We start from the raw sequence: 23,771 nt of genomic DNA, 5'->3' as shown, positions 1-23,771 counted from the left end.
CTGCATCTACTATTACTAGCTGCTAATTAACAACGCACTAACTATAATAAACATGCTAAGTGGACTAGCTAGCTAAGCTAAGCTACTACAGTACTCCTCTCCCACTTGACCACCTCAGCTTCCTCCTCCTTTCTCATACTAAGAAAGAATTCAGAGTCAAATTTCTCAGCCACCTCGCCTATATATACATCCCATGCCTAGCTTAATTCCATCATCCATCATCACACAGCTCACTGACCAGCAGCTCAGCCTCATCACTCACGAGCAATCAGCTAGCTAGCTTAGCTTGATCACTACACCTCCATAGATCTTAGCTTAATTAGCTTAGATTATACAAGTGGTCAAGTCAAGAACTGTACCAATGGCATCATCAATGGCGCCTGCAGCAGCAATGGCGATCCTCCTCCTGGCGCTTCTCATGCCCGCCACGCTGTGCTCCCGCTCAGGGCCGCCCTCGTCCAAGCACGGCCACGGCGGCCACGCCAAGCGCGCGCCGCCGCCGGCGTCGCCCGTGGTGCCGGTGGCGCCTCAGGCCGCGGCGCTGGTGCGCGCCACCTGCAACTCCACCGCCTACTACGACGTGTGCGTGTCGGCGCTCGCCGCCGACCCGTCGAGCACCACGGCCGACGTGCGCGGGCTCTCCGCCATCGCCGTGTCCGTGGCCGCGGCGAACGCGTCCGGCGCGGCGCAGGCGGCGGCGGCGCTGGCCAACGGCACGGCGCCCCTCGCCGCCGCTGCCGCCGGCGACGGCACCGTGCAGGCGCTGCTCCGCGCGTGCGCCGGCAAGTACGGCGACGCGCGCGACGCGCTGGCGGCGGCGAAGGAGTCGATGGGGCAGCAGGACTACGACCTGGCGACGGTGCACGTGAGCGCCGGCGCCGAATACCCGCAGGTGTGCAAGGCGCTGTTCCGGCGGCAGAGGCCCGGGGCGTACCCGGCGGAGCTGGCGGCGAGGGAGGAGGCGCTCAACAAGCTCTGCTCCGTCGCGCTCGACATCATCGCCCTCCTCACCTCCTCTCCTGCATCCAACAACAACAACAGCTAGAGCTAGATACGTATAAATACGGTATAATACTACTAGTACTGCATGCGTACGTGCTAAATACGTGTAATGACATGTATTTGGTAGTAACTAGTTAATCCTGTGTGGTGCTGAGTGAGGATATATATGTTCTTCTTGTATTACTAAGTATAGATGAGTTAATTACTGCCGTGCTGAAGCTTAGCATGCTGCATCTTGTACTTCACTTTGGCTCCAGTATAATTAGTCACTATTCATTTTTGTTGAATTAAAATGATCTGAATATGTGCCCCCCCTTTTTTTTTGTTTGATATATGATCATATAGTTTATGTCGGAATTCAAACGGTTAAACCCCCCATAACAAATGTATTTTAAAATTCCCATGAAGTTAAAAGTGCTCAAGTGGTGGCATGATATATTCCCCTGCTTTTGCCCCAACTTTACTTGTTTAGATAATTACCTTCCTATAATGCAATCACACATGAATTACTAGTTTGTTCTCCTTTTTAATTTCATTTGAGAAAGTTTGGAGGACAAATTTAGTGGTCCAAAATGCTAGTAGTACTAGTTAAGGTTGTTACAAAGCTACTAAAGATCATGCAGCATGTATAGCACATGAAAGAAAGCCCTACCTCGGCATCTAGCTTCCTTTTGAGATAATTGGCATCTTGTGTTCTTTCATCCACATTTGCTTGGCTGCATGAATCCATGGCTGGACCATCTGTCCTATGTGAGATTGTAATTGAAGAAAAAGAAGATCAAAAAGCTTAGGTGATGAATAGCCCAGGTAACATGGCCATGTCCTCCTGACCAGTTCATGTGGGGTTAAGCTAAAAAAAAGCAGGCATGCTTGCATGTTTGCCTGACCTTTGTTTCCCCTTGATTATCTTCCTGGGTGCACCTGAGTCCCAGATTTCATCATCTTTGTTCTTGCCTTTGTCCCTCCATGCATGTTTAATGTTTTGGCCTTAAATCTGATGACTTTTGCTCATACAGTGTCATCTTCTTCTATCCTTTTTCAAGTTCCTATGATTTTGCCTCTCACTTTTAACTGCTGCTGTCTCTATGACCATTGATTGCAGCTTGGTTACTGTTTGTCTCAAGAGCAGATGGATACTAGCAAACAGTAGCATGCTCCATAAGAAATAATGGAGGAGAGAATAATCATGTTCATGCGTTTACAGTTACAGATGATCCTAACCTTTTTCTCTTTGCATCAAAGTCACTAGGTTCCTATAGAATTGTCATGGAGTAAAGCTCTCATCCTGTGTAAGCTAGGGTACAGGAATCTACAAAAGCCAAAAGAGAGAAGAAATAAGGCTGCCTACCCAACATTACTCCTCAAGAGGCTAAGATGCCATTAAGCAGACAGTGGGTATCAGATTAAAGATTAAATCTTGATAGGCCCAGGCTGAGCCTTTAATCACACTGTTCTGCTTTCCACAAATAAAAAAAAAAAGGTTCTTCAGACTGTAGGGTCTCCTCTTCTTTAGGAAGAGATGAGTTTTACTAGTGGATCAAGTGCAGGGAGATCAGATATTATCCCAAGTGCACATTACAAATAGTAAAATGAAACTGCACTTTCTATCTTGAAAGAGCCCACTTTGTGGCTGGCCACAAGACCTCCCATTCTCAGCAGTGCAGTTTGGCCAAATTAAAACACAACCACCATTCAATCTTATGGATAATGGATCAAAACTACTGCAGATAGACACTGACAGGAAGGCTGCCAAAAGGATGTAAAGAAGCATAAATATCACTACTTGAGTAATGAGCACCCGAAGTTTGCACAATCCAACAACAATCCCAGGCAACAGAGTCTGAAGATTTCCACCCTCAATGTCCACAAACCACCCAAAAGTCATCAGGGTTAACTCACTGGATCAGATCATACATTGTACTGAGCTCTCTAACACTGACCATAATACAATTAAGAAACTGAAAGGAGCTCAAGATTGAATGGGCTTGATCTTGAAGTGGAGATTGATGAGTGAAAACACGAAGCACTTAAGATCCTGCACACAGAAACAATAGAAGTTGTTATGAATAGCTTTTGTCTATGGATTTGCCATACTGTGTCAGTGTGGAACCAAAAAAAAATATTGTTTCCCTCGTATGAAGTTAAACCAAACCGGGACAGCGTTAGAAGATCCAACTCATTACATGCTTTCACACCACCACTTTAACTAGAAATTTAGAATGTACACACTGCTAGCAGTTCCTTAACTGCGATGTACAGTTCATAATATTGTCTTACAGTTGTCTACTGATCAACAGAAAATTAAGGATAGACAATAGAATGATACCTAGCACACCTGACATAGGATTAAGGTCGTCACCATGTGATTTTGGCATTATTTTGCCATGGGGATCAAATCATGAATGTGTGTAATTATTGCAGAAAGCATGAATGCCATCAGAAGTCAGGCAAAATTATTTTTTACACATCTTACTAATTCAGATGCAGCAAACACTCCCTCAATAGATGTTTATCAAACACAAATTATTTCCTACAAAAATGACTGGACATGCTAAGGACATATGTGAAGCCAATTGAGTCTGTCTAGGGTGTAACCACTAGAGCATCCTGCAAGATTTCTATGGAACCTCAGTGGACCAACAAATTCTACTAATTGACAGCAATGCAACAATGTGGCATTGGCATCTAAGGTCGCCTGTAAGGTTAGCAATATCAATTCATTAGTTCCATTGAAGAAGGGAGTTGCTGTTAGTCTTAACCTGAACGAAAGGTCTCATCTTTTTCCTACATTTCAAGGATCTAATTGCACTATCTCAGGTTTTGAGAATAAGACTCCAGCTATGTTTATGCTGATTTACTAAGAAAGCCAGGACATTACAGATAAATGGTTTCTTAAAAAACACAATTTTTCAATAACAATGACTTTCACAAGATCTGCATTTTAGTGATATTAATGGATACTAACATATATATTGCATCCACAGGAAAAATCTTCCCTAAAGCTACTGAAAGAAAAACTGGGCTGTATGGCTGCCGAGAAACAAACTGATACTTGGGAATAGTTCACTCTTGTTTAAACTATCTTGTTCCATTTAAATCATTTTGTTCTTACAGGTTATTGCCCTTCACTGCAGACTTTGCTTGCTTTGCAATCAAAAGTGGAGCGATAGACTCAAACAAAACTTATGATGATAACTATCAGGCTGCCATTATGTGTTATCTGTCAACATCTGAGTTTCGGGCTGTGTTGTTTGGTGCCTTCAAACAATGATCACTAAAGGTGGATATGATCTGGTACCTGTTAATTTGATTCCTGAAGACACAAATTCTTATGGTGGAGTTAATTAAGCCTCAGTGAATGTTGTCAGGAGGCTGGTAAGAACCTTGTCATCCTTTTCGTTAATGGGAAGGGATGGTCCCAATACCTCCAGAGAATTCTGGCATCATTGATCTTAAGAGACTATTCAACTTTTAAAAAGATATAATGCCAGGCCAGGCAAGGCAAGATCTGCCTTTATTTTCCTTGCTCAGATTGGTTGCTTTGATATACAAACAAACAAAACGTTATCAATCATCCGACTTTCATTATTGAGTTGATATTTATTGCATCGCAAATGATTTCAGCAGCGCGGCTCAGCGCCAGCACAGACAGAGTTGCTGTTGATACTCTTCTATAGACCATAACTAGACTGAGAGAATGTCACTCAGATGAGGTAAATAGGCGTGTGTTTGGTTCTGGGACTAGGTGGGATAGGATGAAACCATCTCTGATTTGAGGATTGGGATGATTCCATTCGGGTGTTTGGTTTGTAGAATAGGATGATCCCAGTTTTTTGTTTGGTTCAAGGAACGAGGGAGGGATGGGATGAGCGCCGTTTACAACCACCGACAACGCCGTTTGCAACAACCATGGCCGACGCCGCCTCTGCCCTCACCTCCAGACGTGGTCGCCGCCGGCCTCCTTGATGGCGTCGATGAGCGGCTGCGGGGGGCTCGGCGACGGCGGCGGTAGACGGCTCGGGCGACAGCGGCGGCGGCGGGCTCGGGCGACGTCGGCGGCGGTGGGCTCGGCGACGACGACGGACGGGATGACCCAACCGAGCGCTGGCAGCGATGGTGTCGGCCTTCGCACAGAGCAGCCGCGGCTCGGCGACGACGACGGCGGCGAGGTCCGCGCGGGAGAGGGAGAGGGAGAGGCCGGTGGAGAGGAGGGCGAGCACGACCACCATCGCGGTCGGGCGGGCGGAGAAGCGCGACGACGCACGGTCGGCCTTCGCGTAGAGCAGCCGCGGCTCAGCGACGACGACGGCGGCGAGGTCCGCGCGGGAGAGGGAGAGGGAGAGGCCGGTGGAGAGGAGGGCGAGCACGGCCACCATCGTGGTCGGGCGGGCGGAGAAGCTCGACCACACACGGTCGGCCCGCCGCCGAGTTCCCCGCCTCCGGATCCGTCGCCACAACCTTCCTCATCGCCGGATCCGCCGCCGCCGCCCTCCACACCACCGGATCCGCCGCCGCCGCCCTCCCCACCAATGGATCCGCCACCACCGAGCCCCCCGCCGCCGCTGTCGTCGAGCCCGCCGCCGCCGCCGTCGTCGAGCCCACCGCCGCCACCGTCGCCCGAGCCATCTACCGCCGCCGTCGCCGAGCCCCCCACCGCCGCCGTTGCCGAGCCCACCGCCGCCGTCGCCGAGCCCGCCGCCGTCTCCCGAGGAAGAGCGCGCGAGCAAAGCGGTGGTTTCACGCCGTCGCTCGTCCCAGGTGGGACGAGTTCGTCCGCCAGTTTTGGCCGGACCGATTGGTCCCGGATCTGAGAGGAATATTCCTCTGTAGGGACCAACCCATCCCACTCACCCCTGAACCAAACACCCCTAAAAATGGGTTCATCCCATCCCATCCCATCCCATCCCAGCAACCAAACACTACCTAGGTGAACATGATCAAATATGGATGTTTTTCTATCAACCCAGCAAATAGTTAACTATATGTAGTTCCAAGACATGAACCTAATGCCAAGTTAATTTATGCATCGAGATGTATAGTAACAGAAAGTTCATGCTTCTGAGCACTATTGTAACATGGAGCCATTAGTACCTCCCACAACTACAAGTGAACAATTCTGATTAAGTTAAACACACAATCTTATCTTACACACTGCTGGTATGGAATGGATGAAGACGAGATGCAATTGATGAGGCATATGGTAACAATTTCACCTCTCATACGCGCTTTATGTATGCGCCGCCAATTCAAGTAGCGTAAAACATGGAGAGCTAGCTAGCAATGGATCCTTGAGTGATTTGTGAGAGGCAAAGGGTGGGTAGAGGGACCTGGACGAGGTAGTAGAAGATGCGGAGGCCCTCGGGGTCCTTGCTGGTCTGGACGTCGACGAGGGAGCCGATCTTGGAGGTGGTGAAGGAGATGTGCTCGTTCCCCATCACGATCTCCAGCTCCTGCCTTCCCACGCGGTCTGGCTCCGGCCAGTTGCTGTCATCCTCCTTCATAATCTGTAGTATGTACACCAACCCCATCTAAACCCTAGAGATTGAATGATTGATTGACGTGGGGAGAAGAGAAGAGAAGAGAAGAGAAGAGAAGAGGACCTCGGATTCGTGGATGATCCTGGTGGCCTCGCGGAGGACGGAGGGGGAGACGAACACCTCCTTGCGGATCATGGTGTCCTTCTTGTAGTTGGAGTTGTTGGCGTACCGGAGCTTCCCGTCGGGCCGGAACTCGAACTCCAGGAACTCGTGCCCGAACTTCCCCTTGTGCCCCACGTAGTACCGCAGGTAGAACTCACCGCCGCCGCCGCCATCGTCGCCGGCCACCGTCGCCATTGCAATGCTCACCTCCGCCTCCGCCGCCGCCGCAGCCTCCCTCTTGCTTGTGCTGAGATGTGTCTCCCCTTACTTGGGCCGCCTTTAATTGGGCCGGAAATGGTGATCTGTGCGGCCCAACACTAGGCCCACATTTGGGTCATCTCCTCGGGAACTGACGTGCGGGCCCCACATTCCAGTTTCTCAGCCCACCAGCTCAGAACTCTCCTCTCTCTCTGGACGACGCGGCGGCGGCGGCCGAGCGGCGTCGCCGGAGTTGGAGAGGCTGGCCATGGGAGTCCGCGGCGGTGGAAGCGCGCTGGGACGGGCTGGGGCCTCCAGCTCCAAGCGCACGAAGCAAGGAGGACGGGGTGGGGCCAAGCGCACGAAGCAAGGAGGGAGGCAGAGAGCGACCGAGCCCGGGGACGCACACCAGGTGTTCGACAGATTGCTCAAGCGAGGCGACCGTGCCTCCATCTTCGACCTCAACCGCGCCCTCTCCGACGTCGCGCGTGCCAGCCCCGCCGTCGCCATCTCCCTCTTCAACCGCATGCCCAGAGCCGGCGCCACCAGTGCGGCTCCCAATATCGCCACCTACGGCATCGTCATTGGCTGCTGCCGCCGCCTCGGCCGCTTGGACCTCGCTTTCGCCACCGTCGGCCGTGTCATCACGACGGGGTTGAGGATGAGCCCAATCCTCTTCAGTCCTCTTCTCAAGGGCCTCTGTGACCGCAGGAGGACGAGCGATGCGATGGACATTGTGCTGCGACGAATGCCCGAGCTAGGTTGCAAGCCAGATCTCTTCTCCTACACCATTCTTCTCAAGGGTCTCTGTGATGACAAGACAAGTCAACAAGCTCTCGACTTGCTCCATATCATGGCTGATCATAAAGGGCGCTGCCCACTCGATGTGGTGGCGTATACCACTGTCATCAATGGCTTGCTTAGGGAGGGTCAGCTGGACAAAGCTTATTCCCTGTTTGATGCAATGCTGGATCGAGGGCCATCACCAGATGTTGTGACTTACAGCTCGATTATCAGTGCCCTATCCAAGACTCAAGCAATGGACAAGGCCACACAAGTCTTTACTAGGATGGTTAAGAACGGTGTTATGCCTGATTGCATCATGTATACTAGTCTTGTGCATGGATATTGCTCTTCAGGAAAGCCCAAAGAGGCCATTGGGATTTTCAAAAAGATGTGCAGACATGGTGTTGAACCCGATGTCGTTACTTATACTGCGCTGATGGACTATCTATGCAAGAATGGGAAAAGCACAGAAGCTAGAAAGATTTTTGATTCTTTGGTCAAGAGGGGACACAAGCCTGATAGCACTACCTATGGTACTCTGCTTCATGGCTATGCTACTGAAGGAGCTCTTGTTGAGATGCATGATCTTTTGGATTTGATGATGAAGAAAGGTATGCAACTTGGTCATCATATCTTTAACATGATAATGGGCGCATATGCTAAACATAACAAGGTAGATGAGGCCTTGCTTGTATTTAGCAATATGAGGCAGCAAGGATTGAACCCTGATATAGTCAACTATGGAACAGTATTAGACATACTTTGTACAGCAGGCAGAGTGGATGATGCTTTGTCTCAATTCAACAGCCTCAAATCTGAAGGACTTGCTCCTAACATTGTTGTTTTTACCACCCTAATTCATGGCCTGTGTACCTGTGACAAATGGGACAAGGTTGAGGAGCTAGCTTTCGAAATGATCGATCGCGGCATCTGTCTTGACACAATTTTCTTCAATGCAATAATGGGCAACCTATGCAAAAAAGGAAGGGTTATAGAAGCCAAAAACTTGTTTGACTTGATGGTGCGCATAGGTATTGAACCTAATACTAATACATACAATACACTCATTGATGGATATTGCTTAGATGGTAAGATGGATGAAGCAATGAAACTACTTGGAGTTATGGTGTTCAATGGGGTAAAACCTAGTGACGTTACCTATAATACCATTATTAATGGTTACTCTCAAAATGGTAGGATAGAGGATGGACTTACTCTTTTGAGAGAGATGGATGGCAAGGGTGTGAATCCTGGCATTGTTACATATGAGATGCTGCTGCAAGGGTTATTCCAGGCTGGAAGAACTGTAGCTGCAAAAGAACTCTATCTCAGGATGATTAAGTGGGATACGGTTTGAATTTAGCACTTGCAACATAATCAGTCTGGTACTTTGCCAAAATAGTTGCACCTCAGATTCCCTCCAATGGTTCAGAACCGTGTTTGATGGATTTACAGATTGAGAATAGAAATGATGACGCTGAGGATTTGTTTGCTGCTCTCTCGACCAATGGTTTAGTGACAAATGTTGTGACCTACTGGTTAATGATAGAAAATGTTGTAAAACAAGGGTTGCTAGAAGAATTGGATGATTTATTTCTTCATATGGAGAAGAGTGGCTGTACTAAGTTACTTCACAAAGAGCAGGTATGCAAGGCTGGGGATTACCTCTCCATTCTCTAAAATTAATCAAGAGAACTTCCCCCTGAAGAGTCGTAGGCTGAGCTGCTGATTGTGCTGGTTTCATGTGGGAGACACGTTCAACATATAAAGTTTATCCTGAAAAATATCGTCCTGTGTGAAATCCCAGGCTCTTTGATGATACTGCCTGGCTGCCTGCTGTGGGGATCGTTTTTTGTTTCTTATGTGGGGATTGTAGGTATGAAGAGCACTCTTGTTACACTGTATATGAACTCCGGAGAAGTAAAAATAACCCAATTCCTATTATAGTTCTCTAATTTTGTTTCCTTTGTTAGCTTTCTATGAAATGTTAGTACTGCTCTCTTATCCTTATACTATGATCCAAACAAAAACATTTATCACTATCCTATATTCATCTGGATTTGAAACATTTACAAATCAGTTCCTATGTGGACATGTAGCATATCCCTTTGTTTTTTCCCAGTTGCTAGCTTCATGTATTTGGAGTTACGTGTATTTTTCTTTGGCCAAGTTTCTTGCATACAAGAAGAATTTTCCCTGCTGAATATTTATACTTGTAGTGCGCTCTTTCACTTCAAGTCAGGTTTACAATCTTTCAACGGTTCAGATTTTTCCATCCTTCTATTGCTCAGATCCTGTAGAACTTATATCCCTTCCCCATCACCTGCCACCAACTCCCCAGATCCTTTTCTGGTCTGTGCCTTTTGTGATTCTGCAGTTTGACTGCCATGCCATGCACTGCATCTGCGGTTCAAAGTTCTTCATTGTTCCTCTTCAGCGGCGAGCGGCGGAGCGAGCCACGGCGATACCGGCGAAAGCGAGCACACCGGGTGGCTGCACAGGACGAGGGGAGACGAGCCAACGGCTCGGATTCGCCGGAGGTTGCTCGACGGCGGCGGATTGCGGCGGCGGCAACCGGCGGCAAGGGAAGAGGGAAACGGCGACGAGGCCACGAGGGGCCGATTCCCGGCGGTGAGAGCATCTACGCGGCTTCGGGAACTCGACGCTAGCGTCGGATTGGGCGGAACTACGCCGAGCGAGGCCGGCGACGAGCGGGTGCTACGGAGCTCGGGCGGCGACGGCGGCGAGCACACGGCGAGCGATGGCAACGGTCGGGGCGGCGCCAGCTAACTACGGGGAGGCTACTCGAGCTACTACCGAAATCTAAGGGGAGGAGATGGAGCGAGGAGGAAGAACGGAGGGAGACACTACCGTGCGGGACGAGGCGATGTGACGAGAGGCCGACGGCGCGGGAGTAATCTCTCCGGCCTCGGGCCGGGGAAGAGGAAGAAGAGGGCGCGGCCGAAGTCCTCTTCCGTGTCCTTGCTCGTGCCGGCTCCTCCGACACGCGCAACGACGATCGGCGACGGCGAAACAGAGGGCGGCAATGGCGCGGAGGCGAAAATGAGAGAGTTTGGAGGGGGAGGGCTTGGGCTTAAATGGGCGGTATTGTCGGTTTGGGCGAGGGAAACCGACATTGAACGGTCAAGCCGGCGAGCTGGCGCTCCGGCTAGCGTCCAAAGCGGCGACAGGAGGTGACGCCGGCGAGAGGGGAAAAAGGAAGGAAAGGGGAAAAGGAGGGAGAGAAAGGGGCTTGCCCCTTTGCCGAATCGGGAAAAGGAGGAGGGAGCGGGGCGACGCGGCAGAGGGAAGGGAGAGCTCGGCCTCCGCCTCTTGGCGGCTTGCGCGCGGAGTGGCGGGGGCCGGGGGATGACGACGGCGATGACGGTGGGATGGTTTGGAGCGGCGCGACGACACGGGCGACAGGCGCGGGCTGGCGCGGCAGAGGGTGACGGCGGTGGCGACCAGGCGGTCGGCCACTCGGCACGCGCGCGCGGGAAGCAACGGGCGGCGCGGCTGGGCAGCGGGACCGGGCGACGCGGACGGCGCAGACGACGCGGCTCGGGCGAGAAACCACGCGGCGCGCGGGGCCGGCTTTGCGAGCGGGGAGCTCGCGCGAGAGGAGGGGGCGCTCGGCGCGGGCGACTCCCGCGCACGCGCGCGCGGCGCGTGGGCGGAGCGGAGAGAGAGGCGCTCGGCGCGGCTCTCGCACGCGCGAGCAGCGAGGGGGGGAACGCGCCGGGGGGGAGGAGGGAGCGAGAGAGAGAGAGAGAGAGAGAGGGGGCGCCCGGGAGAGAGAGGGGAGGGCCGGGGAAGAGATGGGCCGAGCGGAATTCGGCCCATCGAACCCGGGGGAGGCAAACTAGACTTTTGCGGAGGGATTCGATTTGGAAGGAATTGGATTCGGAATTGATCTCGACGATCGATCGCGGATTGAGATCTTGAGATGGCACGGACACTAGACAACAAGCAAAGAAACAAATTTCGCAATTAGGGTTTTTAAGAGATAATTTTCCCGCTAGGCGCCACGACGGAACGGGCGCTACATTTATGGGGTTAATTTCTTCCGATTTTGAATCCAAATCGTGTTTCCTGTGGTGGCGGAATCGGACCTTGCGAAGATTTTGTTCGCTCTTTTTTTATTATTTTAAGACGGACAACTGAAACGTTTTCAATTTTTTAAGTAGTAGAGATTTTTTATACATTAAAAGTGTATATATATATATATAAGTTTATATACGTGTGTGTATACATACTTTATATCTATATGTATAAACTTTGTATACGTACATACACAAAGTTTATATGTATATATATAAATTATATACGGTAACTTACTAGATTTTCAGGGTAAAATTTTTGCGAAAATCTTTGAAGTCGTTGTTCTTCATTCTTTTGGATTGGGGCCTCCCAGTTCTTATATTCTATTTGTCCCTCTAAGTTTTCACCTTCTGCATAGCTTCATTTAGTTTCCTCTCCAAAACTAATATAAGATGTCACAAAGAAAATTTCGAAAACCATGAGAAAAGCTCGTATTTATTTAAGTTAGCCCAGAGTCATCATGCAAATATTCTAAGATCCCAAACCACATCAACTTTATGAATGATCTTGATATGAAGATTTGCAATGTTAAAATTTACATCTATCCAGGAGTCGGTTGACATGAACGCTTTAACTTTGAATATTCTTTATACAAAAATTGAAAACTTATGAGATGAATATTCTTTTGAAAAGGAATAATTCTAAATTTGTTGCCTTGGTGTCTTCATCTGGATCTTCTTTGGATACTTCTCCTATGTCGGCTCTTTTTGCTTTTAATGCTTTGTCTGATGATCAACGGGAGGAACTTGGTGAGGAGGACTTAGTTTTTGTTGCTAATATAATTTCTCGGGCTTTTGAAAAAGTAAAAAGCAGGAAGTGAGGTGGACCCGTTCAATGCTTTTGGGTGTGGAGAGTTGAAGCACATCAAGTTCAATTGTCCTAACCGCAAGAAGGCAATAAAGGAGGAAGTGGATAAGAAGAACAACAAGAAGGAGAAGAAAAAGAGTTGCATGCAGAGGCTAACTCGAGAACTCATAGAAGCTTGAGATTACAATTAATTAGAGTAAGAAAAATAGAGCAATGGCAAAGTAAGCATGTTGTTGATTTAGCTTTTGTTGCTCGCATGCAAATTCTGAAGTGGATGAATCTGATAGTGATAGTGAAGAAAAGCTTAATTCTGATCAATTAGAACATGCTCCTTTCAAGTTTGCTGAGAAACTTAATACATGTTCTATATGCTTGATGAGAGTGATCATACTATTGAGATTCTAAAAGCTAAAATTGATAGATTAAAATCTTTGATTCCTAATGATGATTGCAAATCTCGTGAAGTTTTGTTTTCTAAAACTAATGCTTTACGAGATGTTAATTCCGTTAATTGCTTAAAATTGGAATATGAGATTGAAAAATTTAAAAAACTTGAGTTTTCTTTTGCTCTTGGATTTGCTTTGCATATTCGTGTTGTTGATGAGTTGATTTTGATGAAGAACGTTTGGGAAAAAAAATACAAAGTTGTTTTTTTGCAAGATCTTTGTTCAATGTTTTGAGTGCAAAAAGGGTTAAACAACACAAGGATGTTTTTGTTTCTCAAAATTGCTCAAAGTGTTTTTTTGAATGAGATGAATTGAAAGATGCTTTAGATCGTGTTAAGCATATGGAGAATATTGTGAAATCTGATGATGTGCTTTCTTGTTCTAGGTGTCACAAGAACAAAGGTGTTTTAGTTGAATTTTACAAATTTGAGAAAAAAAGTTTCTTATCTGAAAAGTTCTTTGGAAAGATTTTTTTTTATGGTAAAAAGAAACTTAACGCGATTTTGGATTAATAAAAAATGAGCACTTACAATCAGGGTGTAAGTTTTGATACTACTGCCTGTTTTACAGATCACCAACTTCCTGTTTTGAAAATAACTAAAAAAAAGGTAAAACTTTGACAAAACCTGAACCAAAGAAAACGATTTTTAAAACTGCTGGGATTTTGCTTTCTGTTTCTTCAATGGTTCAAGAAACAGTCTTTGGTTGTAAAACCATCTATTTTCATAAACTTGTGAGATTTATTCTTGCTCTTTTTTTTTTTTTGAAAAGATGGACATTTGGTTGGTTTTTATTTTAATTTACCCATAAACAGAAAAAGGAAAGGGAAATTGCTTTTGTGAAATGACGGTGGCTAAAATCGGATTTTGGTTCGAGTAGTGAGGTCAGACCGACACTGTCTAGTCGGTCAGACCAGGTGGCGGTTAGACCACAGGTGAACCAGCGGTTAGACCGGTTGCTAGTCCCGGTAAGACCGCAGATATAACGATGGTTAAATCAGCCTCAGGATAATTTTGCGCGTAATTCAAATAAGACTTGTGTAGCGATAGAGTAAGTTTTCAGGTAAATCTTAATTCGTGTCCTTTACATAAAATATCGTGTATTACCATCAATGTCCTATAAGTGCTTAAATTATATAAAGATTTAAGTCCAAGTTTATGGAGTTTTTTGAAATGAGGGGAGCACGGTTAAGTTATTGAGAAACAATATTATTGATAACAAATCACGTGTTACTGATATAAATCATGTCACCCTCTGGAAAAAAAAAAGCCAACTTTGTGGCGGAACTCCGGCCGGCCTCGGCGAGTCGGCGGCCACCTCCTCGCCGGCCGTCGCCGATTGTTTCCTCCGCCATTCCCGCACCACATGCCGCTCTATCTCTCTCTCTCTCTCTCTCTCTCTCTCTCCCAGCAGCAGCAGCAGCAGCTGAGCAACTTGCATCTTTCCTCCCCAATTTCCGCCATCTCTCCTCCTTCAACTAGCTCGGCCCGGCGGCGGCGGCCATGTCCCGCCGCGTCCTCAGCGCCCCGGACGGCACCAAGGTCTCCCGCTTCAACCTCATGAAGCTGCAAGGTCGACAAGAAGCGGCTGCTGCTGGCACTGATAGCCACCACGCCCACCACGCGTTCGATGAATTGCTTCACCGACCCACCACCAGCAGCATCGTCGACCTGAATCGCGCCCTCTCCGACGCCGCGCGTCACAGCCCAGCCGTCGCCATCTCCCTCTTCCGCCGCATGGTGATGGTGGCCCGACCCAAGGTGCCTCCTAACTTAATCACCTACAGCGTCGTCATTGACTGCTGCAGCCGCGTCGGCCACTTGGACCTCGCTTTCGCCGCCCTCGGCCGTGTCATTAGGTCTGGATGGACGGCGGAAGCAATCACCTTCAGTCCTCTGCTCAAGGCTCTCTGCGACAAAAAGAGGACCAGCGAAGCAATGGACATTGCGCTGCGACGAATGCCTGTTCTGGGTTGCACACCCAATGTCTTCTCCTACACCATCCTTCTCAAGGGCCTCTGTGATGAAAACCGGAGTCAACAAGCTCTCCACCTGCTCCACACCATGATGGTGGCTGATGATACCAGAGGAGGATACCCACCCGACGTGGTTTCATACAACACAGTCATCAACGGCTTGCTTAGAGAGGGTCGTCAGCTGGACACAGCTTATCACCTATTTGATCAAATGCTGGATCAGGGGTTGTCGCCTGATGTTGTGACTTACAACTCGATTATCTCTGCCCTTTCCAAGGCTCGAGCAATGGACAAGGCCGCTGTGGTCCTTGTTAGGATGGTTAAGAATGGTGCTATGCCTAATCGCATCACGCACAATAGTCTTTTGCATGGATATTGCTCATCAGGAAAGCCCAATGACGCTATTGGGGTTTTCAAAAGGATGTGCAGGGATGGTGTTGAACCAGATGTATTCACTTATAACACGTTGATGGGCTATCTCTGCAAGAATGGAAGATCCATGGAAGCTAGAAAGATCTTTGACTCTATGGTCAAGAGGGGCCACAAGCCTAACAGTGCTACCTACGGTACTCTGCTTCATGGGTATGCTACTGAAGGATCTCTTGTTAAGATGCATCATCTATTGGATATGATGGTACGAAACGGTATTCAACCTGATCACTACATCTTTAACATATTAATAGGCACATACACTAAACATGGAAAAGTAGATGATGCCATGCTTTTATTTAGCAAAATGAGGAGGCAAGGATTGAATCCTGATACAGTCACCTACGGAATAGTAATGGACGCGCTCTGCATGGTAGGTAAAGTGGATGATGCTATGGCCCAATTTGGCAGGCTCATCTCTGAAGGACTAACTCCTGATGCTGTTGTTTTTAGAAACTTAATTCATGGCCTTTGTGCCCGTGATAAATGGGACAAGGCTGAGGAGTTAGCTGTTGAAATGATCGGTCGAGGCATCTGTCCCAACAACATTTTCTTCAACACATTGTTGAACCACCTATGCAAAGAAGGAATGGTTGCAAGAGCCAAAAACATATTTGACTTGATGGTACGTGTAGATGTGCAGCGTGATGTCATTACATACAACACACTCATAGATGGATATTGCTTACATGGTAAGGTGGATGAAGCAGCAAAGTTACTTGAAGGTATGGTGTTAGATGGGGTGAAACCTAACGAAGTTACCTATAATACCATGATTAATGGTTACTGTAAGAACGGTAGGATAGAGGATGCATTTTCTCTTTTCAGACAGATGGCAAGCAAGGGTGTTAATCCTGGCATTGTTACCTATAGCACAATCCTCCAGGGGTTGTTTCAGGCTAGAAGAACTGCAGCCGCAAAAGAACTCTATCTTTGGATGATTAAAAGTGGGATAAAGTTTGATATCGGCACATACAACATAATACTTCTAGGACTTTGCCAAAACAATTGCACTGATGATGCTCTCCGAATTTTTCAGAACCTATATTTGATTGATTTCCACCTAGAGAATAGGACTTTTAACATTATGATTGATGCGTTACTTAAAGGTGGCAGGCATGATGAAGCTAAGGATCTGTTTGCTTCTCTCTTGGCTAGAGGTTTAGTGCCGAATGTTGTGACCTACTGGTTAATGATGAAAAGTTTGATAGAACAAGGGTTGCTAGAAGAGTTGGATGATTTATTTCTTTCTTTGGAGAAGAATGGTTGTACAGCTAACTCCCGAATGCTAAATGCTTTAGTTGGAAAGTTACTACAGAAAGGGGAGGTACGCAAGGCTGGGGTTTATCTCTCCAAAATTGATGAAAATAACTTCTCCCTTGAAGCTTCCACGGCTGAGTCGCTGGTTTTGCTGGTTTCAAGTGGCAAATACGATCAACATATAAATGCTATCCCTGAAAAGTATCGTCCTGTTGTGAAAACAAGGGCTGTTTGACACAGCCTGTAGCTATCTAGTTGGCCTCAAAAATTCACCATGCTCCTTAAATTTATGTATATCTTTCACTGGATGAGTTTCTCACAGACCAAAAGCTCTTTTCCCTGTTGAATATTGTTTGCAATCTTGGATGTGAAGTTCTGTATCAAGAAAATCGTTCGTGATGCTGTTGAATTATGAAATCATTATATATTCCCAAACAAGGCAGGAGGCAACAATCCTTACTGCCCAAAGTTCCTGAAGGTTGCAAGCTTGCAACTTTGTAAGCATGGTATTTTCATTCAAATTAGTTAGCTATTAAGAACAATTATAGTATATTATTATGCTATAGCATCGCTGTTACAATGGAAGTATTCTTGAATGACAGGTCTAACTCAAATAATGACTGAAAGTAGAGGCCGGAAACAACAGATGAATCTATGATAGGCCTACAGCTGCACAGCAGGAGAAACCCTTGGTCGCTTTGAGGCTGCCATGAGCTCAACTAATGAGGGCAGGGGACGAGGAACCGGCACGTTCATCGACCTGTACAGCTTTCTCAGGTTGGCATTCAGACCTTTTGATGATCCAATAGCATTCGAGGAGTCACTGCTTCCCTTGTCAGGAACTTTAGAGTTCTCCTGATCAGTTTCTGATGGAGCAATACCCTCTTTTGTTACCTCTTGGTTGTTGTCATGCAAGTAGGCTAGACGATCGATGGCCAAAACCTGATCAAGTGCTTCAACAGTGTTTTTACCTTGTACAGTCAATTTAGCACCCTCCATCTCCTTGGGCTTGCATATTTTCCAAAACTGGTATCTGCCAGTGAATTTCTGTTCTTCAGCTTCAAATTCACCTCTCTTAGTTGTCACACACTCATCACTTCTGTCCATTTTCCAAAGTACAGATTCTGTACATGATGTGTGCTCATTCACTTCAACTTCAGTTACATCAGTTGCTTTGGTTCCATCTTTAGGTTCGCAATCTTTCAACTGTTCAGATTCTATTGCTGAGTCCTGCTCTTTGGCCACAATTTCAACTGAATCAATTACTTCAGAGCCTAAGACAGATATGCCATCCTTCCACTGCTCACATTCTGTAGCTGAATTCTCCATCTGCACTTTAAGCTCGTCGATTTCGACACTCTCATGCTCATCCTTCCACAATTCAGGTTCCTCTGTCAATCCAAACCTCGCTATCCCGAACAGTGTCACAGGTGGCTCCACGTTGATTTCAAAGTCTTCCAGAGTTGGTTCTTGATCCCGCATCCTGATACCATCAGAACTGAAAGAGTCCTTGACAGAACAAGTGACCTCTTCCTCCTCACATTTCTTGATCATCTCTACAGTTGGTACAGCCAGTGGTGATCCTGAAACTGCAGAATTTCCATCAGACAACCTGAGCAGCTTCCAGAGGGGATCATCATTGCGTAACCGGGACGCGAAGCAGTGCTTCTTGACATAGGACAGCTCGATCGCCATACATGGAGGGGTTGTGGAGATGACCCATTTGGGCTGGATGAACCGCAACGCCTGCTCCAGCTCTTCGCGGGACGAATGCATCGAGAAGCAGACGTGCCACACCCCGAATTCATCGCGCATTGGCTCTGTCAGTGCCGGTTTCCTCTTGGTCGATCCCTCTGGTGGCTCATAGTACGCGTACCATTGCGAAGAAGCCCTGATGATGAGTGGCTCAGGCTGGTGCTTCGCCCGTGCCAACGCGAGCATCTCCGTTGCTCGCTCCGACAACCTGGGGAAACCAATCACCTGGAAGCGAGACGACGAGTCGTCGGTGAGGATCTCCGGCGCGACGAGGGAGAGGGTGTGATAACACTCTGAATTCTTGTCCCTGTCTACATAAATCTTGGATCCAAACACCTTTGACACCTCCATGAGTATCTCCTCTTGGCCAAGCATGTCGGACACGAGATAAACCACCGGTGCATTGGGGTGCTTCCAGATGCAATTGATGACCTGAAATCATGAGAGAGCAAAAATGTAGAGTTACAGTTGAGGAGAAGAGTTGTCAGTGATTCAGCAGCAGCAGCAATGTTGACCTCACCTGGCGGATGGAGTCGTCCTTGGAGGGGAAGTGGAGAGAGCAGGCGGCGAAGGTGCAGTCGAGGAAGACGTAGTCGGCGGCGAGGAAGCGGAAGTCGGGGGTGAGGCGGCAGTCGCCGGTGTGAAGGACGCGGCCGAAGGAGGCGCCCTCGAAGAGGAACATGACGGCGCCGGGGCAGTGGTTGGCGTCGAAGGCGGTGACGGTGAAGTCGCCGTCGGGGTCCGGGACGAGCACCGGCGCGCCCAGCTCCACCTCCACGAAGGCGTCGGCGCGATCGAGCTTTGAATTGGAGTGGTAATAATTTGATTTTGTTGGTGATTTGAGATAATTATCCATTTGTGAATGAAGGTTACCTGGGGGAAGATGTGGCAGGCGATGAGGATGGTGAGGCGGGAGGCGTAGACGGCGGCGACGTTGGTGGCGGTGATGCCGGCGATGTGGTCGCGGTGGGCGTGGGTCAGGAAGCGGTGGCGCTTGACGGCGGAGGCGGCCGTCCACGTGTCCACGGCGAAGGGCAGCCCCCGCGGTAGCTCGATCGGCATCGCGACCTCCCTCCCTCCTCGTCAACCGCAGCCCACAGCGCAACCGCGGCGACGGGCGGCGGCCGCGGTGGCGGCGACGACTGTGGAGAAGAAGATTTGGATTTGGTTTTGTTTTGGAGGCAGAGAGGCGGGAGTTTTTCATTTCAATTTTTCGCGCGATTATTTACCGCCGCTTAATTTGCTCAAGAATTTAGTCATCATACTCCTAATGTACTTATTGTATCTCCTCGTCTTGCCTAGTTGGCTCAAAGTTTTTTCTCTTTTTTTTTTTGGCATGATGATGTTCTGTTTAAGCATTGCTGTTTGTGTGATAGTCTGGATGCACTGTTGTTTTGTTTAAGTTCTGTTGTTTCAGTTACTGCACTATTTTCTTCAGCGACAAGAGTATGACACACAACATTGAGTTAAAAACCAGTTCAACGCAACCAACATGTATGCCTGTTTCATTTGTTTCGTGCCGACTATTCCAAGATCGAATCAAACGAGATCAATCCTACAGCAATCGACTCCACAAATCCCAGAAACAATCGCTAGCAAAATCGGCACATTGTAGATTGCAAAATCGATCTCCAAATTTTCATTCACTTCTGTCCACAGGAATGAGAGCAAGAAACATGATATACTAACATGTAGTCTCACATAGCATAGCATAGCATCCCATTACAGAATAAGCAACATTCAAAACTGCCACCAGATTTACTGGCCCAGCTATACAGCAACAACCAGGTTTCTGCTACTCTTTGGCGGTTAGACAATGTGGATAGACCACTCCATTTCAGTAGATTGCAAGTAGCGTACATTGCGGTTACACAAATATTCCCTTCCCTGCTTCCCTATACAGCATCAAACAGACAACCTTTCTCCTCAGACAAAAACACTGCATCTCCATGTACCACACGGAATGTTTACCATATCAGCCTAGAAGATAACATGTTGAACCAAAATGTTAGCCAGAAGTCAGACAAAGTTATTAGAATACAGACACAATATCATTGTGGAACTACAGGGAATTCACCTCAGAAATCATAGTCTTTTAGGTCCCTCTTGGAGTCGGCTAATTCCATTTCCACCAAGCACTCCTCCTGGCTGAGTGGAGGAAGGCCGTTCTTGTGGCGTGTGTAGTTGTGCTTGTGCCACCCAGATTTGCAATGCTCCCTATACAACTTGTCCTCCACAAGCACGTCACATTCTTTGCATCTTCTCTGCTGCTTGCCTTGTCCCTGCCCAGGATTTTCTGGCTCACTTGAGATGGACTGTTTCTGCATGGCCTCACCTATCCGAGCAACAGGATCAATCTCCACTGCAGGCACTGATTGAGATTCTTCAGTGTTTTCATATTGATCCACAGAAGAGCCACCTTCTGCGTGCGCTGACACTGAGAGTACTTCCACCCTCCCCTGCACATCCTTCAATCTCTCCTCACATGACCGTAGAATAGATGGCTCAATCTCACACACCTGAAAAACATCGTACACATGGGACAAACATAATGGTTATAAAGTTAAGCATGACAGGATGGTAGTGCTCCTATAGGAAATAATTTCACAGAAGAATGAACAATGCAATAGGGATCAAGCTTCTGACTAGCACGGCTAACAACCAAGTCATAGCAGTATATGACAATCCATTTATCAATGAAAAAAAGCCTACTATCCTAGGACAAGCTTCTGAAGGATTCCACTAAATTCTACAAATATTTAAGTGGCATAAAGCAGCATAAATTTATTGCAGCCTAAAAATATTAAGTGGCATAAAGCAGCATAAATCTGAATGTAACAACTTCCAAAAGACAGCAAAAAAAAAATCTTTTAACAGCTTCATAACATTGTGGATGAAAACATGAGCTCCAATATGATTTGCGAAATGCCTCTAGACTCTAGTCATGCAGGGAACACTGATGACAAGCGAATCATAATCAGTGAAATAGTAATAGCTGGAAGAAAGCACTTACAACAGAGGGCTGGCTACCAGACTCGTCCTTTGAAATAACATTAGCATTCCACTCTTCAAGCTTCTCTGTAAGGCTTGCAAATTTTGACTTTGGTGCAGTGAAGCGCACCCTCAATGGTGCACGCTTTATGGGGAAATGCTCTGTTAGCTTCTTAATAACTTTCAGTGCCTGCACAATGAAGAAATCATAGGTTATCATAATAAATTAGGTTCTTAATAACTCTCAGTGCCTGTGCAATGAAGAAACCATAGGTAATCAAAACAAATATGAACATATTATGTTGTCGGTATTGTCATGCCTGTTTCCTACTGATTTATTCACAAAAAGTATGATGTTATTATAAGAAATTGACTCACTGTCACTGCAAGGTTGATCAACTGTAGAAAGAAGGTAGAACAGAATTGTTGCAAGCGATACACAACTAAGAAACATTTAGAGGTACCATTACCTTTTTTAGTCATGCTACCAGTTCTACAGATGATGAGAGACAGAGATATTTCTAGTGATCTAAGTTTCCTATTCAGCCATGATGTTTGGTTTGACTCAGCCATGTCATCAAGTCTGGGCCTCTGGGGCTAAATGCCTAACAGACTATTTCCTACCAATTGGAGCAAATGCAGAGGAATAGTCCACTGGGAGCTTACAGGAACGATTCATCACATTAGTGTCCTTCGCTAAGCCAATAAGCACTAGTCCACAAGACACGAGGTTTATGGAGTGTCTAATTTGTATATGCAAGCAAGCAGGTATGTTCACCTACATTCACACATTCTTTTTGTGCATATTCTGTTATTTACACTATCATTGGTTCTGTGTCTGAAGAAACTAGATGTTAAAATACAATTGGTTGGCCCAGAAAATCCTAAACTGGGTGTGCACATTTCTTACCGTGATTGAAGAAGAATTGAAGATCCAAGTTAAATAAATGCGACCGCAGGTACCAAACCACACACACAAAGTTATTACGCTAGAATGCAAATAAGGACATGGAAATTTGTGCTTAAACAATTAAACCATGATCTCCATATATTAAATTGTAAAGAGAAACAGGAAACCAAGTAACTCAATTGATTTAACACAATGTCAATATCACTAACTATATCAGTTGTATCTGAAGCCCAATGGTGCGATAACATGTTTATTAACGATGCTGGTTTCTATTTTGTCAGTATAAAAGCAGGCAGCAGCAGATGGTAGTAGTTAACAAATCGAATAGCAAGCCCTATTAGTATTCCTCTATTGGAATAAAAAAATTCGAATAGCAGACCTGCTCCTTGGAAGTGAGGTTGGGGTCGACGGCGAAGTGGACGTCGTGCATGAGGCGCTCGATCATGGTGATGGTGTAGGGGCGGCGTGTCTCCGGGTTGATGGTCTTGTCCATGACGATGGTGGCGATCTCGTGGAACTGGGAGGAGAGCTGGGCCTCGCGCTCCTTGCCGGAGACCTGGAGCTCGCCCTTGTCGAGGATCTCGAGGCAGATGGCGGTGTGGTCGTCGGTGGAGAAGGCCTTGAGGAGGTCCTTGGACTTGGCGAGGACGCCCTTGGAGACGTTGGAGTAGACGGTGTGGGATTGGAGCACCTCGTCGATGTCCTTCTCCACCCGCGTCCGCCATGACAGCACCTTGTTCGGGAAGCACGCGATCTCGAACCGCTGCCCGTGCTTACGGAGCCGCACCACCGCCACGTTCGTCAGCCGCTTCTGCCCCACCGGCTGCACCAGCGTCCGCGACATCTCCCCTCCGCCGCCCCAAACCCTAGCTCTCGCTGCCTCCTCGCGCCGCCGCGGCTTTGGTTTGGATGGGTTGGAGAAGACGACACGACACGAGACGAGAGGGGAAGAGGAGACGATAAGTTGTATCGTGTCGGGCCTGCCTCCTAATTGGGCTGGTTCGTGGGCCGGATGAGAGGCCCGTGTAAATGGGCCGCCGACATCTGCTTCTCGCTGCGACGAGATCCTCCAGGAAAGCTTTTCTTTCTCCTTTTCCTTTTTCCTTTTCTTTTCCCATGCTGATAAAACAGTGAATGATACCATAGTGTTGTTTTTTCTACTTTTATTGATTCACCGGTTATGTATGCGATGGATTTTTTAAATAGAACTTTAGTGCTTGCTATTACATGCATCGTTGATGAATTGTAAGGAGTAATTAATTTCACCTTCAAAACCAAACTCAATCGTTCTGCGCCCCCATTAAATTAAACAAAAATATGATGTATATAATAGTATGACATTTCTTGTACAACTAATAATCAATTATTAAGTGACCTAATTAATACTGCAACTTAACCAAACAAACATCTTTGGTATGTATGTATCCATTCTCAACAGAAGATAGTTAGCACAAGCAAAGCAAAACTGAGAT

At 47.3% G+C, this 23,771-nt stretch overlaps 5 protein-coding genes, 1 long non-coding RNA gene and 1 pseudogene across 8 annotated transcripts; 4 read left to right on the top strand and 3 right to left on the bottom strand.

The window, feature by feature from the left end:
- The first annotated feature begins 210 nt into the window (after positions 1 to 210).
- Positions 211 to 1,315, top strand: LOC4344463 (pectinesterase inhibitor 28-like). The gene has a single exon (NM_001422377.1). The coding sequence runs from the start codon at positions 362 to 364 to the stop codon at positions 1,043 to 1,045; it is 684 nt and encodes a 227-aa protein (NP_001409306.1). The 5' UTR covers positions 211 to 361; the 3' UTR covers positions 1,046 to 1,315.
- A 1,447-nt stretch (positions 1,316 to 2,762) lies between these two features.
- Positions 2,763 to 6,907, bottom strand: LOC4344462 (protein mago nashi homolog 1-like). Of its 2 annotated transcripts, none has more exons than NM_001422875.1 (3): positions 6,603 to 6,907; positions 6,330 to 6,530; positions 2,763 to 3,037 (listed from the first exon to the last, which is right to left on the bottom strand). In NM_001422875.1, exons 1-3 carry the CDS (start codon positions 6,834 to 6,836, stop codon positions 2,972 to 2,974), a joined length of 501 nt encoding a protein of 166 aa, NP_001409804.1. In that variant the 5' UTR covers positions 6,837 to 6,907; the 3' UTR covers positions 2,763 to 2,971. The 2 variants fall into 2 exon arrangements, with proteins under 2 accessions (NP_001409804.1, NP_001409803.1); NM_001422874.1 differs by having other exon boundaries at positions 6,330 to 6,506.
- A 101-nt stretch (positions 6,908 to 7,008) lies between these two features.
- Positions 7,009 to 9,580, top strand: LOC9266426 (protein Rf1, mitochondrial-like; annotated as a pseudogene).
- A 4,670-nt stretch (positions 9,581 to 14,250) lies between these two features.
- On the top strand, positions 14,251 to 16,990 carry LOC4344460 (protein Rf1, mitochondrial). Its single transcript, XM_026027563.2, has one exon. The coding sequence runs from the start codon at positions 14,482 to 14,484 to the stop codon at positions 16,876 to 16,878; it is 2,397 nt and encodes a 798-aa protein (XP_025883348.1). The 5' UTR covers positions 14,251 to 14,481; the 3' UTR covers positions 16,879 to 16,990.
- Positions 16,991 to 17,175: 185 nt separating this feature from the next.
- Positions 17,176 to 19,542, bottom strand: LOC4344459 (uncharacterized). The gene is made up of 3 exons (XM_015793184.3): positions 19,272 to 19,542; positions 18,919 to 19,197; positions 17,176 to 18,830 (listed from the first exon to the last, which is right to left on the bottom strand). The coding sequence occupies exons 1-3, from the start codon at positions 19,458 to 19,460 to the stop codon at positions 17,307 to 17,309; spliced, it is 1,992 nt and encodes a 663-aa protein (XP_015648670.1). The 5' UTR covers positions 19,461 to 19,542; the 3' UTR covers positions 17,176 to 17,306.
- Positions 19,075 to 19,826, top strand: LOC136351392 (uncharacterized). Of its 2 annotated transcripts, none has more exons than XR_010734459.1 (2): positions 19,075 to 19,212; positions 19,291 to 19,826. It is a non-coding gene; the product is annotated as an uncharacterized lncRNA (long non-coding RNA). The 2 variants fall into 2 exon arrangements; XR_010734460.1 differs by having other exon boundaries at positions 19,079 to 19,212; positions 19,282 to 19,826.
- A 188-nt stretch (positions 19,827 to 20,014) lies between these two features.
- Positions 20,015 to 23,229, bottom strand: LOC4344458 (uncharacterized). Its single transcript, XM_015795474.3, has 4 exons — positions 22,679 to 23,229; positions 21,412 to 21,579; positions 20,476 to 20,917; positions 20,015 to 20,378 (listed from the first exon to the last, which is right to left on the bottom strand). The coding sequence occupies exons 1-3, from the start codon at positions 23,141 to 23,143 to the stop codon at positions 20,477 to 20,479; spliced, it is 1,074 nt and encodes a 357-aa protein (XP_015650960.1). The 5' UTR covers positions 23,144 to 23,229; the 3' UTR covers positions 20,015 to 20,378; position 20,476.
- Positions 23,230 to 23,771: the final 542 nt, after the last annotated feature.

The sequence above is a fragment of the Oryza sativa genome, chromosome 8 (assembly GCF_034140825.1).
Source record: "Oryza sativa Japonica Group chromosome 8, ASM3414082v1".
Classification (NCBI taxonomy): domain Eukaryota; kingdom Viridiplantae; phylum Streptophyta; class Magnoliopsida; order Poales; family Poaceae; genus Oryza; species Oryza sativa.
Note: the sequence above shows the minus strand (reverse complement) of the source record. Positions and strands in the feature narration are given on the sequence as shown.

Coding starts and splice junctions, on each gene's coding strand:
- LOC4344463 (NM_001422377.1), top strand. CDS start 362: ATGGCATCATCAATGGCGCCTGCAGCAGCAATGGCGATCCTCCTCCTG.
- LOC4344462 (NM_001422875.1), bottom strand. CDS start 6,836: ATGGCGACGGTGGCCGGCGACGATGGCGGCGGCGGCGGTGAGTTCTAC. Junction 6,531..6,602: donor GGATCATCCACGAATCCGAG/GTCCTCTTCTCT, acceptor TCTAGGGTTTAG/ATGGGGTTGGTGTACATACT. Junction 3,038..6,329: donor TCTTCTACTACCTCGTCCAG/GTCCCTCTACCC, acceptor TTCTGTGTGCAG/GATCTTAAGTGCTTCGTGTT.
- LOC4344460 (XM_026027563.2), top strand. CDS start 14,482: ATGTCCCGCCGCGTCCTCAGCGCCCCGGACGGCACCAAGGTCTCCCGC.
- LOC4344459 (XM_015793184.3), bottom strand. CDS start 19,460: ATGCCGATCGAGCTACCGCGGGGGCTGCCCTTCGCCGTGGACACGTGG. Junction 19,198..19,271: donor CCTGCCACATCTTCCCCCAG/GTAACCTTCATT, acceptor TCCAATTCAAAG/CTCGATCGCGCCGACGCCTT. Junction 18,831..18,918: donor AGGACGACTCCATCCGCCAG/GTGAGGTCAACA, acceptor TCATGATTTCAG/GTCATCAATTGCATCTGGAA.
- LOC4344458 (XM_015795474.3), bottom strand. CDS start 23,143: ATGTCGCGGACGCTGGTGCAGCCGGTGGGGCAGAAGCGGCTGACGAAC. Junction 21,580..22,678: donor ACCTCACTTCCAAGGAGCAG/GTCTGCTATTCG, acceptor TTCATTGTGCAG/GCACTGAAAGTTATTAAGAA. Junction 20,918..21,411: donor CTGGTAGCCAGCCCTCTGTT/GTAAGTGCTTTC, acceptor GATGTTTTTCAG/GTGTGTGAGATTGAGCCATC.